Genomic DNA, 15,676 nt, shown 5'->3' with positions numbered 1-15,676 from the left:
GTTGACATGTAGTTGAAAAGTTAGTAAAATGTCTACAGTGGACTATCGAAATAAAGTGTTACCAAATGTTTGAATATTTCATGTGACAACAGTGGCTCAAGTATAAGTTTATCAAGCGACGATAATACTTTTTGTGCAACAAACAAACAAAAATAGGTAACACTTTATTTTACGACCCGCAAACAACTGTGTAGTACACCGAAATTACGGTGTATGTTTCTGTAATTATAGTGTACTTCCGTAAGTATAAGGGAACAATATTTTAAGTTTGGGGTAATAAAGGGGTAACAAGCACCACTTTAATTTACAGCCCGAAGGAGTTACACTTGCCCTGTAACTACGCAGAACAAGGGGGTAACAAACGCTACTTACTATGTAGCAAAACGAAACAACACTTTTTGCACTGTAATTAGAGAGAAAGGTACTGTTATCAAGAAAAAGAAAAAAAAAACGTTTTAATTACACAGTATATTTGCCCTGACATTTAAGTGTCATTGCAATTCAATGGGATAAGGTAAGTACTAATTACCACATGTTACGGTCTAAATTAAAATCATAGCAGAAACAAATTATTTTGACTTTTCTAGTCATCTAGTAAGAAAAGCCAATACATTTATATATATATATATATGTTTAATTTTCAACCCACAGATGTCAAAATTATCCTGAACATGTTTTGCCAGAAATGTGATACATTTTATAAAAAACAGACGTACAAACTTTGCCTGGAATATATTAACAGAATAGGTACCTGTTATTTTTTAACTAATTAAATAATTTGCTTGTACATCTGCTTGTTACCCCCTTACCCCAAACTTAACATATTGCTCCCTTTTACCAACACTGAAGTACACCATAATTACAGAAATATACACCGTAATTTCAGTGTAGCCTACTTACGAAGTTATTTGCAGGTTGTATATCTGCTTGTTTATTACCCCAAACTTAACATATTGTTCCCTTATACTTACACGGAAGTACACTATAATTACAGAAAAGTACACCGTAATTTCGGTGTACTTACACAGTTGTTTGCGGGTCGTAAAATAAAGTGTTACCCAAAAATAATGACTTTATTCGACTACTCCATTTCTTCCTTGTAGGCCTGAGACGAGAGTTCAAGAAATTTCCACGACACATACGCTAGAACTGAAGTAGTTGAAAGAGATCGCAATTCTCGTGCATGTGTCGTGGAAATCTCTTGAACTCTCATCTCAGGCCTACAAGGAAGAAAAGAAATAAGCCGCTTTCCGACCGGAGGGACTTTTGCAGTTCCTAGAACCTAACGTTTCTATAACCCTTTTTTTCTCGTGTTCCGACCGGACTAAATTGGGGATTTTTTAGTTCCTCAGACCGTAGTTCCTATAATTCTTTCAGTACCTAGAGCGAGGACTTTTTCAGTTCCCTTTCCCTAGGTCTACGTTGATTGGTTCAACTTATACGTCATGCCCACTGACAACAGGGAACTTGTAGCGCGCTGTCTGCCATACGCTGTGTTTTTGCAAAACATTACAACGAGGATTAAGACAAACATAACGCATTCAACCAGCTGATTGCTACTAATAGCTAAACTTACCTGTCGTTTTGTTTGCCTCCTGCGCTCTGCTCTTTTATCTTCTTCCATCATATTACTTAATATCATATTACGCTGGAGCCTTCGTCTTCTGTGTTTCTCTGTACAGAACTTAAACGGCGTACAGAATCTTTAAACGCCGCCGTTCGTTCTCAGTTATTAAGGTCCCGGCAAGGCAGAACAGGAACCAGGAACATTGCAATAGCCTCCTCCATGCTGGTTTGTTGTAAGACCGTCGCCGTGCTTGCGTCCTACCAGTTACTATAGCCACTTGGCCAGTGCGAACGCAAGCAGCAAAACCGAGTTTGGGGGAGAGTAGTTCTTAGAACTGTTTAGAAGTGGACAGTTCCTATAACTAAGTTCCTGTAACTACTTGGCGGCTATTGTCGAATAAAGTCGTTATTTTTGTTTGTTTTTTCGTGGAATAGAATATTTAAACATTTTCTTCATTGACTTTCTGGGCCGTCAAGTTTCAATCCCTCAGGCAGCCTATGTAGAAGTGATTCAGCTCTAAAATTTAATGAAAAATATCTTCATTTGAGTTCCGAAGACGAACAAAGGTCTTACGGGGTTGGTACAGCATGGGGGTGAGTAATTAAAGACTTAATTTTCATTTTTGGGTGAACTAACCCTTTAATATTGGAAGGAGATCCCAGAAATGAGCCCTGAACCAAACAACAACAACAACAAAATACAGAGCTCGTTGCCTCTCTGCCCTTTATATATTAGTGTTTGTTGACATCAGGTTGGCTGACATGTCTCTGTGGGGGCAGGGTTTGGTGGGTGAATGGTAGCCACTCATGTGGCCAGTTTAATTCAGGGGCAAACTATGTTAAATTTAGCAAAATGGCTAAAATCACTTCCAGAACCTTCAAAAACTGTGCCAATGTATGTTACAGAAACAACTGCAACACAACACAAAATCATCATAATCTTCATAGTTTAAAGAATCTCTCACAGTTTTGGGGTCACAAACAGTGGATCTAAGCAGCACACGGTAGCGCTCCAGAAACTCATCAAATGTGTGGCGGATGGGGTAGCCGGCTTTCCTGATGCGGATAGTCTCCATCATCCCAGAGTAACGAAGTTGACGGATACAAAGTTCCCTGTCAAAGAGCTGAAATAATGGAAATAATAAAATATTGGAAATGTGGGCCATTGAGAAAAAAGTCAGTTCATGTACATTGAGAGAGGATGGAGAAATGGATGAACAACCTACCATAGGCCTCTTGAAATCATTGGGTTTAATACAGCGGATGAAGAATGGCTGACACCCAGTTAGAGCCTTCATTAAAGAGTCAAGCGACTGCCGAAATTGACCACTTAATGTAGGCACTCGCTTCTTTGAGTCTGTTGTTTGCTAAAGATGGGAAGGCACATGAAAATCATTTTATCACCTTTTATCATTGTAGAAGAGTGACTTTGAAGTAAAATGCTCAATGATTACATTTAGGGTGTCACAAACTTTAGTCTATGTATTGTTTCTTACAGTGCACAGCGGTTGTGTATAGCCTTTATAGCCTTTAGCTGGTGCTAACTTACCCGCAGTGAGTTTTTTGGGGTGACAATAGTGTGGTTGGTGGTAGTTTTCGCCTCAGTGGTGCTGAGCTCACTGTGGAATATCTGTTTGAGGAGCTTATTGGATGATGTTTGCATCAACTGGATGACATCACTACTCAGTGTATCTCTGTTCTTCTCAAGGAAACCTATATTCACAGCAAATTTCATAAAAGATTTTCCATTTTTAGATCCTTTTAAAGCCAAACACACTAATGGGAAAGTACTTTGTGAGGAATTTTGATGTATTACCTTTGGAGTCATAGTAGACAACTCCAGCAAAATGGCGGATTCCAAACTGTGTGTCGTGATTATTTTTGGGGGACATGTAGATATCACCCTTCCCATGAACTGCATTCATTTTGTTGAGCATGGTAGCATCAGTGCCCTGGAAAAAATTAGAACTGTTCATAATTGTGTACATAATAACTAATATAACTACTCCACTACAGATTGTGATTACAGATGTGGTTTTGAGATAACAATACATACACAAAGATAAAAAAAATAATCAAAGGAAAGCCAATGTTGTAAATAAAAGCAAAAATATTTTATAACCTTAGGGAAGTGACTTTCTTCATCAATAAGAGCGAGGATGTTGAGAGGCTTTATGGCGAGCACATCAAGCGTGTTCTGGTTGTCATTAAAATCAATGTTCTTCCAGACTATGTCTTCACGAGCATATTCCTGTTGTTCAAGCTTGAAGATGTGCTTCACAAAGAACTGCTGAAGCTGCTCGTTGGCATAATTGATGCAGAGCTGTTCAAAGCTGTAGGAATCACAGAGAGAATTAAGACAGTTTACATCAAAATAAAAATAAAATAAAAATTTGTGATCATTTACTCACCCTCATGTTGTTCCAAAACCTGTAAGACTTCCTTTCATTTTTCAATGGGACACAAAAGAGGAATTTCTGAAGAATATCCTGGTCGCTCTTTTCCATATAGTGAAAATGAATATAAAAGCATTATAAAAGTGGCCTCTTGTGCTACATTATTTACAGAAATTTGCCTTTCGATAGAGCCCTAAAATCAATTATAGTGGCTCTGGTTGAGCGTCAATAGCAATAGGAGTTCTCAGCAAACGAAAATTTATATTTCAGTCTATTCATCACAGAACTATCAGAAGACTTGGCCTATAGCACATACGTTGTGTGGACTGCTTATATATATATATATATATATATATATATATAGTATAGATGTATGTGTTTTGGTCTCCATTCATTTTAATTAAAAGGGTAAGAGTGGCCAGGACATTCTTCAAAAAAATCATCTTTTGTGTTCCAGAGAAGACAGAAAGCCATACGGTTTTGTAATAACATGAGAGACCTCATGTATTTACATTGCAACATATTTATCATCATCATCAACCTTTATTTCGAAAAGTGTTAAATTTAATCTTGCAAACTTCAAATACATCAGACCATCACTATCTTGTAAAGCAGCCAGAATGTTTCTTCATTCTATGATTTTTTCGCACATTGAATATTGTTTTGTAAATTGGTCACTCACAAATGCCACAACGCTTAAACCAATTGACTCACTTTTTAAAAGAGCTTTAAAAATATTTGACAGAAAACCGTTTTCACATCACCACTGCTTAATATTACAGAAATATAACCTACTAAGTTTTGAAAATTTTCTAAAGCTTAAATATGCCTGTGCTGTTTATAAGATCCTGCACGGACTTGCCCCACCCCCTCTGAGCGAATATATTACACTAAAAAAACAGGGAGAGGGAAGAAGTGTCACCAGGGCTTCCATCAGGGGTGATTGTGTGGTGCCGTACAGGCGTACTACATTTGGACAATATGTGCTGTCAATTAAGGGGTCAGAGATTTGGAACAAATTACCACTTGTCATTAGAGAATGTCCGACATTTCCCAGATTTAAGAATCAACTTAAACAATGGCTAAAGATGCATCAAAATTGTGACCATTAAACAATTTTCCTTTCCTTGTTTTTTTTTTTTTTTTTTTTCCTCCTTTAAAATCGAGGTATATGAATAAAGAACACTGTAGTATCGTGTAAGCATTTGTATGTATATTAAACCAGATTTAGTATTTATTGTAACTCCAGCATGTATACATAGAATAGCACTTTACTGTATATGTGTAATTTGTCTGAAAACAGTGGTGTCTTTTGTAATTGTAACTGATTTTTAAGGTGTTCTTCAAACCGTGTAGTATTCTATTTAAACTTGAATGTTAGTCTTGTTATGTGTTGTTTTGTGATGACCTGACGGGGGACTGCAGATGGAAAGTAGCCCTGGGGCTAATTCTGGCATATTTACATTACTGAAATGTTTATCAATATGCATTGTCCCTTTTAAATAAATAAATAAATAAATAAATAAATAAATAAATTTACAGACTCTTGGTCCATTCAGAAGACAAAGACAACACATGCAACAATACATAAATCAGAAAACATACACAAAGACACACCCAAAAAATTGATATTACAAACCTGTTGTTTTTGAAGTTTTCGAAGCCGAAAATGTCCAACAAACCAATAGAAAGTCGGAGGTGTTTGGGGTCATCAGGAGGTGGTTTGAAAATGGCACTGTTGATTTTCGTCACAATCCACACAAACAATCTTCCATAGATGGCCTGCACAGAGATAGAAGATGACAGCTCTGTATTGGAGTATATTAGACATCAAACAATGAAGCCTATGCATTTGGGATGGGGGCAAGCCCAAATTGGATGAACACTAAGCTTTTAATTGTCTTAACCAATAATTATTGGTCAGGAAATTGGTCAAAATGTAAGCAAATTCACTACTTAAAAAGCCATTGCTGTTTTAGTAAAACAGAATTAAGTTTTTGGCAGAATATGGTAAGTTCTGTGTGGAGTGATGAATCACAATGAAATACGAGTTGCATGGTGAAGCTCCAGAGCAATGTCTTCAAAAATATGCTGGTAAATATAATAATTAAATGCATCTTTACCAAAGTGAATTTTTGAATAAGACAATTCTCCTACCCAAATTGCAAAGACAACCAAGGCTCATGTTTTGGCCTATAGTCAGAGTCCAGATTTGAACCCTATAGCGAACAGTCAATGAAAATGAACTGGGAGACATTTTTCAATTACTTATGAACTGTTTGAAGCCATTAACCGTATTTGCTTACGATCATTAAATTTACCACTTAATATTTTACCATTTTTGGCTTGGCCCATTTTTATTTTGTTTTGTATATTCAGTACTTGCACAACCTTTACAAAGGCGTCTCTGCCATCCATTGCTTGTGTTAAAGTCAGAGGTTTAGACACACTCTCTCTGTTGGTCATCAAAGAGCGTCGTGTCAAGCTCACATCCAGGGCATCTGGAGCCACCTGCAAAACCCCCCCCCCAAAAAACAGATCTATGGGCTTGAGTGTGCTACTCAAAGACAAAATTGGTTTCAAATTTGGTCTCCAATTACCTCTAATAATTGTGCAGCCATTTTGAAATGTTCAGAGGAAAGAATATCGCAGCCCTCCATGTTGTTCATAATGGTGTCTTGAAAATTGAAAATGCAAATAAATATCAAATAAGCATTTCCTCTTACATTGGCTCTTAATTACTCCTTACCTTCAAAGTCTACATTCCCCAAGTGTAGGATGGCAGCCAGAAGCTTGTTAATTTCCCATGAGTCATTCTCTGTGAACGTTAGGATCTTCATTGCTGAACGGAAGCTTGCGAACTCTTTAATATCATCCCGTCCTTCGCATGTAGTGCACTGACCCTAATCCAACATAATCATGTTTAATGTAAAGGTATAGTTCATCCAAAAACTAAAATGGTTTCATTAATTCACCCTAATGTCGTTCCAAACCTATATGACTTAATTTCTTCTGAGGAACACAAAAGAGCATTGAGGGTCCAAACTTCATTAAATCATCTATTGTGTTCTAAAGAAGAAATTCTTTTTCTTTAATGTAAAACTTTAATGTCACATCATTCTTCTCGATCCAGAATGACTTTGACAAAATATATCTAAATGCATATGAAAAGAGAGAATTCAAGATATAGAGTTTATTATGAGCAATACCATGGTGAGATAGTTGTATTCCGAAGCGTTTCCCAAAGACAGGATCTTCTTTTGGTCAGGAGCCATTCCCAAGAGCATGCAGTAAAAAATGTGGTAGTTTCTCTCTTGTGGGGCCTGCACCAAAAATAAACTATTTTTTATTGGGCAAACAAGCAGTTCTAAATTTCATCTGCTTTATCTTAAATATTTTTCAACAGATTACACAATCTAATTCTCAGGGTGGTTTACCTGTCGACAAACACGTGATTTCTCGAGTAGGTACTGTTCAATGCGGGCGCCCTCAATTGCTCCACTTTTAGTGAAGTGGATGTCAACGTATTTTCCAAAGCGACTGGAATTGTCATTGCGGATGGTCTTTGCATTACCAAAGGCTACAAAATAAGAATTGTTTTTAATACTGAAATGCTTACCCGATGAACTATACAGTTGAGTGATGCAGGAGCATCCAATAAGTCACTTTACCTTCCAAGATAGGGTTTGCTTCTAGAATCTGCTGCTCAATCCAGGAGCGCTGCCCACTAACTGCCGCAAGAAACTGCAGCATGAGTTTGGTACTCTCTGTTTTTCCTGCTCCAGACTCCCCACTGACAAACATAACACATACAGATGCTCTCAGAACACATCAAACAACAGAATGCAAGACAGCTGTTGGAGTCTGTCCGACTTTTTGTCAACATACAGGCCCAGTTTGTTCTGGGTGTTTGCACAGCTGGCACATAAAACCTGCCATTTACAGTAATATTGCGATGAATTTTAATAGATAACTCTAAAACGAATACTGTGTCAATTTACTCGTTCTTGTCTAGTTTCAAACCCTTCAAAAGGTACTTTTTTTAAGAACATCCAGGACACTTTTTTTTCAGTATAATGAAATTATTGGGGACTGGGGCAGTCAAGCTCAAAAATGCAATATAAAGCACCTTAAAAGTGTCTTAAAGGGATACTCCACTTTTTTGGAAATAGGCTCATTTTATCACTCCCCCAGAGTTAAACCGTTGTGTTAAACCATTTATTTTCTCATATTTAGAAGAATATCAGTAACCAGACAGTTTCTGGTCCCATTGACTTCCATAGTAGGAAAAAAAATATACTATGGAAGTCAATGAGACCAGAAACTGTCAGGTTACTAATATTCTTCTAAATATCAGAAAATCGGCTGAATGGATTCAAAAACGGTGACACTCAACTGTATAACTCTGGGGGAGTTGTAAAATGAGCCTATTTCCAAAAAAAAAAAAAAAGTGGAGTATCCCTTTAAAATTGGTTAAAATGTTAATAAGAGAAAGACATTTAGGTCATTATTCACTAATGACCTAAAAAACGCCAGACAAAACTACAAAAGAAATCCCACTGGTTCAAAGTTCAAATCTGCATTGTTTTTTTCAAACTCAATCTTTTCACATTGCATATCAGCTCAGAGAGACATTTGTTTAAAATAAAAGTTAGGGGAAAAAAGTGAAAATAAAGTGCCAAATGAGTTTTTAATAGTGGGGATAAACTGTTTAACAGAAAGGGTCAGGGGTAAGCGAAGGAGGCGACTTTAGGGGTAGGGACAAGTAATGTCCCAATAAAACAGCAACCATTTATGATTTTAATAAATATAATTATATACACTGAATATGTTGTTATTATTGCATTCTATTTTAAATATACTATAATAAACTGGGGTGTAATTAGTATATGCCTCTTTTTACGTATAAATAGCATCTAAGTGTTTACATTAAGGGCAAAGAATATACTGTAGCTGTTGCCCCATTTTTATGATAATTATAATAGTGCTTTTTTCTGTCATTTTTAGAGATACTATCTTCATATAGAAAAGATTGGCCAGAATATCTAAACAATAACAACAACAAAAAACATTTGTGAAAGAAGATCAGATGGGTTTGTAAAAACATTCGTAAATAGAGACAAATTTTTCTATAAAACCAAAAAGTTTTAACCTGTGCTACAAAATGTCAGTTTCACCCAAGTATGAATGCCTGAATGACCTAATGATGCAGCACTGGTCTTTGCGGTTCCGGCGCATGTTGAAGAAGCAGCTGTCTGCGATGGCGAAGACGTGCGGGGGGAGATCACCCAAACGCCGGTCCGCGTACTGCTCCACCTGCTCCGGAGTGTAGATTGGCAGCAGCTGGTAAGGGTTCACTGCCACCAGAATCGACCCTGTGTATGTCTGTCAAATCAAACCAAACAAACAAACAAAATATGTTTTGTTTTGCTTTTACAGTTTTTTTATAATCACTTTGTTCCTATTTTCAGAACCTTAATATCATTTTTCACAACTCAAACTCACAACCAATGATCAAAATGCTAATTTTTCAAAACTCAAACCCTTTTCTCAATTGCTTGGATACAATACACACAAAACTGAGATCATTTGTTCATTCGACAAAAATCACCTGTTCAATATGACACAACTTAAAGGGATAGTTCGCTTTGAAATTAATCTTTGATATGTTTTAGCTTACCTCAAGGGCATCCAAGATGTAGGTGTCTTTGTTTCCACAGTATTTTCAATTTTGACATTTTTTAGTCAAACCGTTGTTGTCTATCAGCCATACACTGGAGGCTAAGGGGGTCCACCAAAGAGCATGCACAGAGAAGTCCAAATTAAACAAGATTTAATGACTCGCAAATGTAAGTACACATTGATGGCCTAAGACACGAAACGAGCGGTTTTTGTGAGAAAACGAACAGTATTTATATCGTTTTTACCTCTTGTAATCATAGCCATGACAAAATGATCTGACGGCACGGGCGCTTCGGTCTGCGCATGCGCTGGAAGTGATCGCTTGCGCGCCTACGTCACTCTTTGTTTATACAGAGATTTCGGAAGTTTTACCTTTCACTAAACATATTTAGATATACGGGAAACTGCAATGGAAGACGATTTCGGTTTATCTAAATATGTTTAGTAAAAGGTAAAACTTCCGAAATCTCCGTGTAAATATTGAGTGGCGTCACACGCAAGCGATCACTTCCGGCGTAACATTGAACTGATTCAGTTCGGTTCAATTGGACATTGCACAACTGATTCAGATCACTGTGATTACACGAGGTAAAAACTATATAAATACTGTTCGTTTTCTCACAAAAAAAAAAAACGCTCGTTTCGTGTCTTAGGCCATCAATGTGTACTTACATATACGAGTCATTAAATCATGTTTAATTTTGACTTCTTTGTGCATGTTTTTTGGTGGACCCCCTTAGCCTCCAGTGTATGACTGATAGACAACAACGGTTTGACTGAAAAATGTCAAAATTGAAAATACTGTGGAAACAAAGACACCTACATCTTGGATGCCGTTGAGGTAAGCTAAAACATATCAAAAATTAATTTCAAAGTGAACTATCCCTTTAACATCAAAGTACTGTTTCAAAAGGAAATTCACACATTACATTTCAAATGAGTGTCTATTCATTTCCTTACAATGATCCAACAATTAATTGATACAACTGCTCAAAATGATAAGTAACTGTTGCATAGTTAGTTGTATGGAAACAGACACATAATCTTCCATGTTTAGAGTAAATTGTGAAAGTTTTAAGATAACGAGATTCATTGTCACCAATTAGCATGGAGCATAAACCAATTAGACTATAATATCCATGGATGTAGCCTAGCCTGCTGTAATATTTTATATTTGTGCTTTGATTCCAATAGACCTCTGTTGTGATTGTACTGTAGTGTTTTGCATCAATATTACAAACTTATCAATATTACAAACTTATTAACTTATCAATGATTCCACTACAGTATGTCTTTATTCTCTGTACTACTGCAGTACTTTTACAGAGATGTATTTACTGTACATGTTGTACCATAATGAAACCTGGATCACCTATTTTAGTCTACAATATTTAATGATTGTACGGACTCAGTGAAACTATCGGTTGCTTTTGTGTGTGTGTGATCTATAGTTATGTTTCAATGGTATTTCCCAGTAAATTTGTTTTTTGAACCAATGATTGTGCAAGATTTCTTTAAAGATGTGAATGCACAATGCAATGTTTTGAACATTAGACAGCCTGTGTTACAAGTGATAAAGGTTTTGAGTTTTGTGTCTAGAGTTTTGAAAAATGACATCAATGCTCTGAAAATAGTAGCAAAGTAAGTGTAAAAAACTGTAGAAAGATTATAAAAGGTACATGTGATGAAAGTCTGAAATTGTTTGCAGTTGGAAGAATAATACACACGCTCAACAGTATGTAACTGCTTAGTGCTATAAACTGTAAAGTAGGTCAGATTTTTTACTATATAATGGGTCTGTCAATGTTGTAAAACAATATGATCAGCTCATCAAACCTGGAACTATGGAAACGATCTTGTTATTAAACAGGAAGGGCAAAGAACAGCTGGTGAATGAACTGAAGTTAAGTGAAAAATTCAATCCCTATTCTGGCTATTTTGGGTTGATGGATGTTGAAAGCAATTTAATTAATATTTTTATGTTAACAATTTATTAATAATAATAATAAATAAAATGTGGCGTTTAAGAACTCACATAGATGGATCCTTCTTTGTAGCGCACTAGAAGGTTCCGTAACAGTCCAGCCTCATTTAGGTCACCCAGCCGTATCATATCATCCACACCTTTCACCGATGTGGGATGCATGGGCTTCAGAGAGTTATCCTTCTGAATCTTGTGCTCCTGGAAACCATGCCAAAGCAGACATCAGCTACACTTCTAGAGAGTCAAGAGCAGCTGTTAGCATCAGCAGAAAGATCTTACCTTTCCCTCATCGTCGATGAGCTGAAGTTGCCCAGTGTCTGACAGTCTGACTTCAGCTCCGATTTGCACCCCATCACTGCAGTCCACCCACACATAGTCTCCCTAAAGTGGTTGATCAATGTTTTAAAAATTAAATATTAATTAAACATTAAGAAAACATCTTAAATTAACTGAAAATGATTCACTTAATTGCATTCCAGCTTTTTGAACATGGTAATACATTTATATATACATTTATATATACATATATAATACATAATACATATATATGGTCTGTCAAACGATTAATCGTGATTAATTGCATCCAGAATAAAAGTTTCTGTTTACATTATATATGTGGGTGCACTGTGTATAATTATTTTATATATATATATATATATATATATATATATATATATATATATATATATATAAATACACCCACATGCATGTATGTTTAAGAAAAAAAAAATTATTTATATAATATTTATAATATAAATTATATATAAATCTATATACATTAAAATATTTCTTAAATATATACAAGCATGTGTGTGTATTTATATATGCACCCACATATATTACGTAAACACAAACTTTTATATATAGTTATATAGTACTTTTATATATATATTATATATATAGTTCTTAGCATAATCGAACACATCCATGCTAAAATCCATGTTGTTCACTAAAAAGATGAATAAAAAATCATGCCTTAATTAAAAAAAAAAAAATTAAGAAAACTCCAACCTATAAGGACACCAATTTTCTTTGTGAATGAATAATGTATCATAAATAAATAAATGTTCTTCCTTAAAATAGAGGGTGCACAGTAATTTTTTTTTATATAAAACTATTAAATTAAGGGTATACAATCAAATTGCATAAATCTGTGCCATAATATTCCGAATAGAGTTTAAGAGAGACATTATTTATTTTTTTGGTTTTAATGTTAAAAAATAAAAACCTGTGTGACTGACTTTACGCCATGAAGTATATTTACAGAACGAAATTGTGTTTATTCATTTGTATTAACATTGGATATGTCACAGTATTCTCAGCATATACATTAAACAATTTACCTTCCTTAAAACCACCATGCCTGAGTGCTTCTGTCCCCCAGCCTGAATATTAAAGCAAAGAGAAATTTATAATCAATTATTTCCAGGTTAAATTAATAAGAGGGGCTCATGAAAAAAAGACAAAATGGCGTCTAAAATACACGTACACATTCCCTGAATCATATAATATAACGTTAGTCTCGTCCATCTATACAAAATAACAAAACCAAACCATCACTTTTAGAACATTAACCATAACAAATCAAATGCGAGCTACTTTTACCTGTGGATATTTTGTAAAGCCTCCTGATCAAGAAGTATTTTCTGTTTCTCTTCTTTGAAATCAGAACAGATCCCCAGTGGCAAGTGTTTCGAAAGAAATGTCCTCAGGTGCCTGCTGGGAGACAACAGGGGTTTATGATACTTTGACTTTGCTCCCTGACTAACGCATCCATAATGATAGATACAAGAATGCTCTGCCCTCCATATCATAAATCTTGAACAATGACAAAAAAAAAAAAAAAAAAAATACAATCATGAGATCAATTAAGAAAACAAAGCTTCAACACAAAGTGTCTTGTATGATGAAAGCTTACATCAAAACTCAACAGAAAGACAATGTGAACCTGCACATACCATGTAAATATAAATCTACAGAATGCTAAACAAAATAAAGACATAAAAAAGTAAACAATATGTCATTCATCCGTAACTTTTTACATAATGCTTTTTCCGTAAGAGTGAAGTGCTGGACCTTTGGACCCATGTGAAGGCATATGGATGGCTAGGCTCTGATCATAAGAGGGCAATCAAGTTGTAAACAGCATAGTGTCATAGTTACTTCGGGTGGAGCCATTCTGGAAAGTCATTTCTATCGAGCAATACTAAACCCCATTGCAAGAATTGAATGTGATTGTTCATGTGGTGTGTTTTCAAGAAAAAGGCCGTTTTTTTAAACAGGTTCTCTAGTCCCACATTATGTTCAGTGTCTTTAAATATATAACATTTAAATGAATCATTTGGAACAATGCAGTTATTGAATGTATGTCTTTACATTGCACCTTTTTTTTAAATAATACCTGTGGCGTGTAAATAAAGCAGTTACACCTTACCCCACCCTTAAACCTAATCATAATCTCATCCATATCCAATCTCATCTCAATAGCAGCAGAAGTAATGCAATTCAATATGAACACACATTAACTACATCGTACTTAACATGTTTTTATTTAAATGCAAGAACATAGTAGCTAAAGACACCTAATTATAAAGTGTGACCGGTTCGCTCAAGTTAACCCTCTGGTGCTCTTCGGCCATTTTTTACTGGAAATTTTACGGAATGGTACGAAACTTGGTAAAGGTTTTCGCACTTGCTATGTGAACACACACGAAAAATCATGGACATGATTCGAAAAGGTTAAATGGTCCTGAAAAAAAAAAAAGTCACACTTGTACTCCTCGCGGGTCAATTGGAACTGCATTGGAAATGAATGAGAGACTAATTTCATCTAGTGGAAACTTTTGGTACTGCACCCAAACAAAATCTTACTGAAAGCACATTATTTGAGATATCAAGCTCAAATTTGGAACACAACTTGTTTAGATTTATGGCTTTGATTTTCTTTCAGTTTTAGAGTAAAACATCTTTTAGAAAATATATATTTCACATACATTGTATTTTTGTAACAATAACGTAAAATTCTTTCTTCAACTTTTTTTGCAATCATTTGCAAAGTGTCGTCGAGATTCAATGCATTCAAGATTTATGAGAGTTTAATTTGGAAATTTCTTTTTCAGGTCTATGCTCAAAAAAGGGAATAAATGGATTATAACTACAGCATAAATATAATTTAGTACCATAAAATTCACTAAAAATACAGAATATTAAATAAAAAACATTATCAAACTAAAATACAGTACATTAATTTAATTGAAATAAATGTGTCATTTTTGATCGCCACGTGAAAAGCACTAGAGGGTTAAGAGAATAAAGCACGTAAATCCTTAGATAGGTAATGAAATGTCTATCACTGTATAAAATGTATTTACAAATAAAACAAATTGAAGCATTTTGACCTTAAACTGGGAAGAATCATGATCAGATAAAACGGTTGACTATCAAAATGCAGGAATGACCACTTCCTTATGTATATACATACATAATAAATATGTATGTATATACACACACATACACATATATATATATATATACACATACACACACACACACATATATATATATATATATATATATATATATACACACACATACACACACATATAATATATATATATATATATATATATACACATACATGTATATACACATATATATATATATATATATATATATATTTGTTAAACTCTTGAGATGTACTTTTTTGGAGAATTAATGTTAGATTACCATTCTCTAACAAAAAAAAATTATAGCATTAATATAATTAATTAATAATATAATATAATATAAATTAATTACAGTTAACACTGATATCTGTCTATAATATCCCTGTATTTGAACATTGTGGTACAGTAGAAACAGCAGGCCAGATTTCCTGCTGTATATCTGATCTTTCATTGGTTGCGCTTAAGAAAAAAAAAGACCCCTAACAATGCAGAACATAGCGTATGTGATTATATTCGAAATATAACAGTCTCATGCACGTTATCACCTAAAATGTTAGTTCTTGTGAGGTGCATTCAGTACCAAATGTACTTGCTAAACAAGA

The 15,676-nt window shown here is 34.9% G+C and overlaps 1 protein-coding gene across 2 annotated transcripts in view; it reads right to left on the bottom strand.

Annotated features, from left to right (window-relative positions):
• myo7ba (myosin VIIBa) overlaps window positions 1–13,345 on the bottom strand; it is a 32,993-nt gene extending 19,648 nt beyond the window's left edge. Inside the window, exons 1-17 of one of the 2 annotated variants that reach the window (XM_089134144.1) lie at window positions 13,234–13,345; window positions 12,972–13,013; window positions 11,908–12,009; window positions 11,680–11,826; window positions 9,163–9,347; window positions 7,634–7,755; window positions 7,400–7,542; window positions 7,172–7,285; window positions 6,712–6,865; window positions 6,563–6,639; window positions 6,354–6,473; window positions 5,602–5,744; window positions 3,689–3,899; window positions 3,383–3,518; window positions 3,116–3,279; window positions 2,793–2,933; window positions 2,532–2,690 (exon numbers count right to left, since the gene is read on the bottom strand). In XM_089134144.1, coding sequence (XP_088990270.1) covers window positions 2,532–2,690; window positions 2,793–2,933; window positions 3,116–3,279; window positions 3,383–3,518; window positions 3,689–3,899; window positions 5,602–5,744; window positions 6,354–6,473; window positions 6,563–6,639; window positions 6,712–6,865; window positions 7,172–7,285; window positions 7,400–7,542; window positions 7,634–7,755; window positions 9,163–9,347; window positions 11,680–11,826; window positions 11,908–12,009; window positions 12,972–12,989 — 2,136 coding nt within the window. In that variant the 5' untranslated portion in view covers window positions 12,990–13,013; window positions 13,234–13,345. The remainder of the gene's footprint in view (window positions 1–2,531; window positions 2,691–2,792; window positions 2,934–3,115; window positions 3,280–3,382; window positions 3,519–3,688; window positions 3,900–5,601; window positions 5,745–6,353; window positions 6,474–6,562; window positions 6,640–6,711; window positions 6,866–7,171; window positions 7,286–7,399; window positions 7,543–7,633; window positions 7,756–9,162; window positions 9,348–11,679; window positions 11,827–11,907; window positions 12,010–12,971; window positions 13,014–13,233) is intronic. The other variant, XM_039691511.2, reaches the window with a different exon arrangement.
• Between the last annotated feature and the right edge of the window lie 2,331 nt (window positions 13,346–15,676).

The sequence above is a fragment of the Pimephales promelas genome, chromosome 8 (assembly GCF_988280905.1).
Source record: "Pimephales promelas chromosome 8, fPimPro1.hap1.1, whole genome shotgun sequence".
In the NCBI taxonomy this organism is placed as follows: Eukaryota; Metazoa; Chordata; class Actinopteri; order Cypriniformes; family Leuciscidae; genus Pimephales; species Pimephales promelas.
The sequence above is the reverse complement of the archived record's forward strand: the minus strand, read 5'-3'. Positions and strand labels throughout refer to the sequence as shown.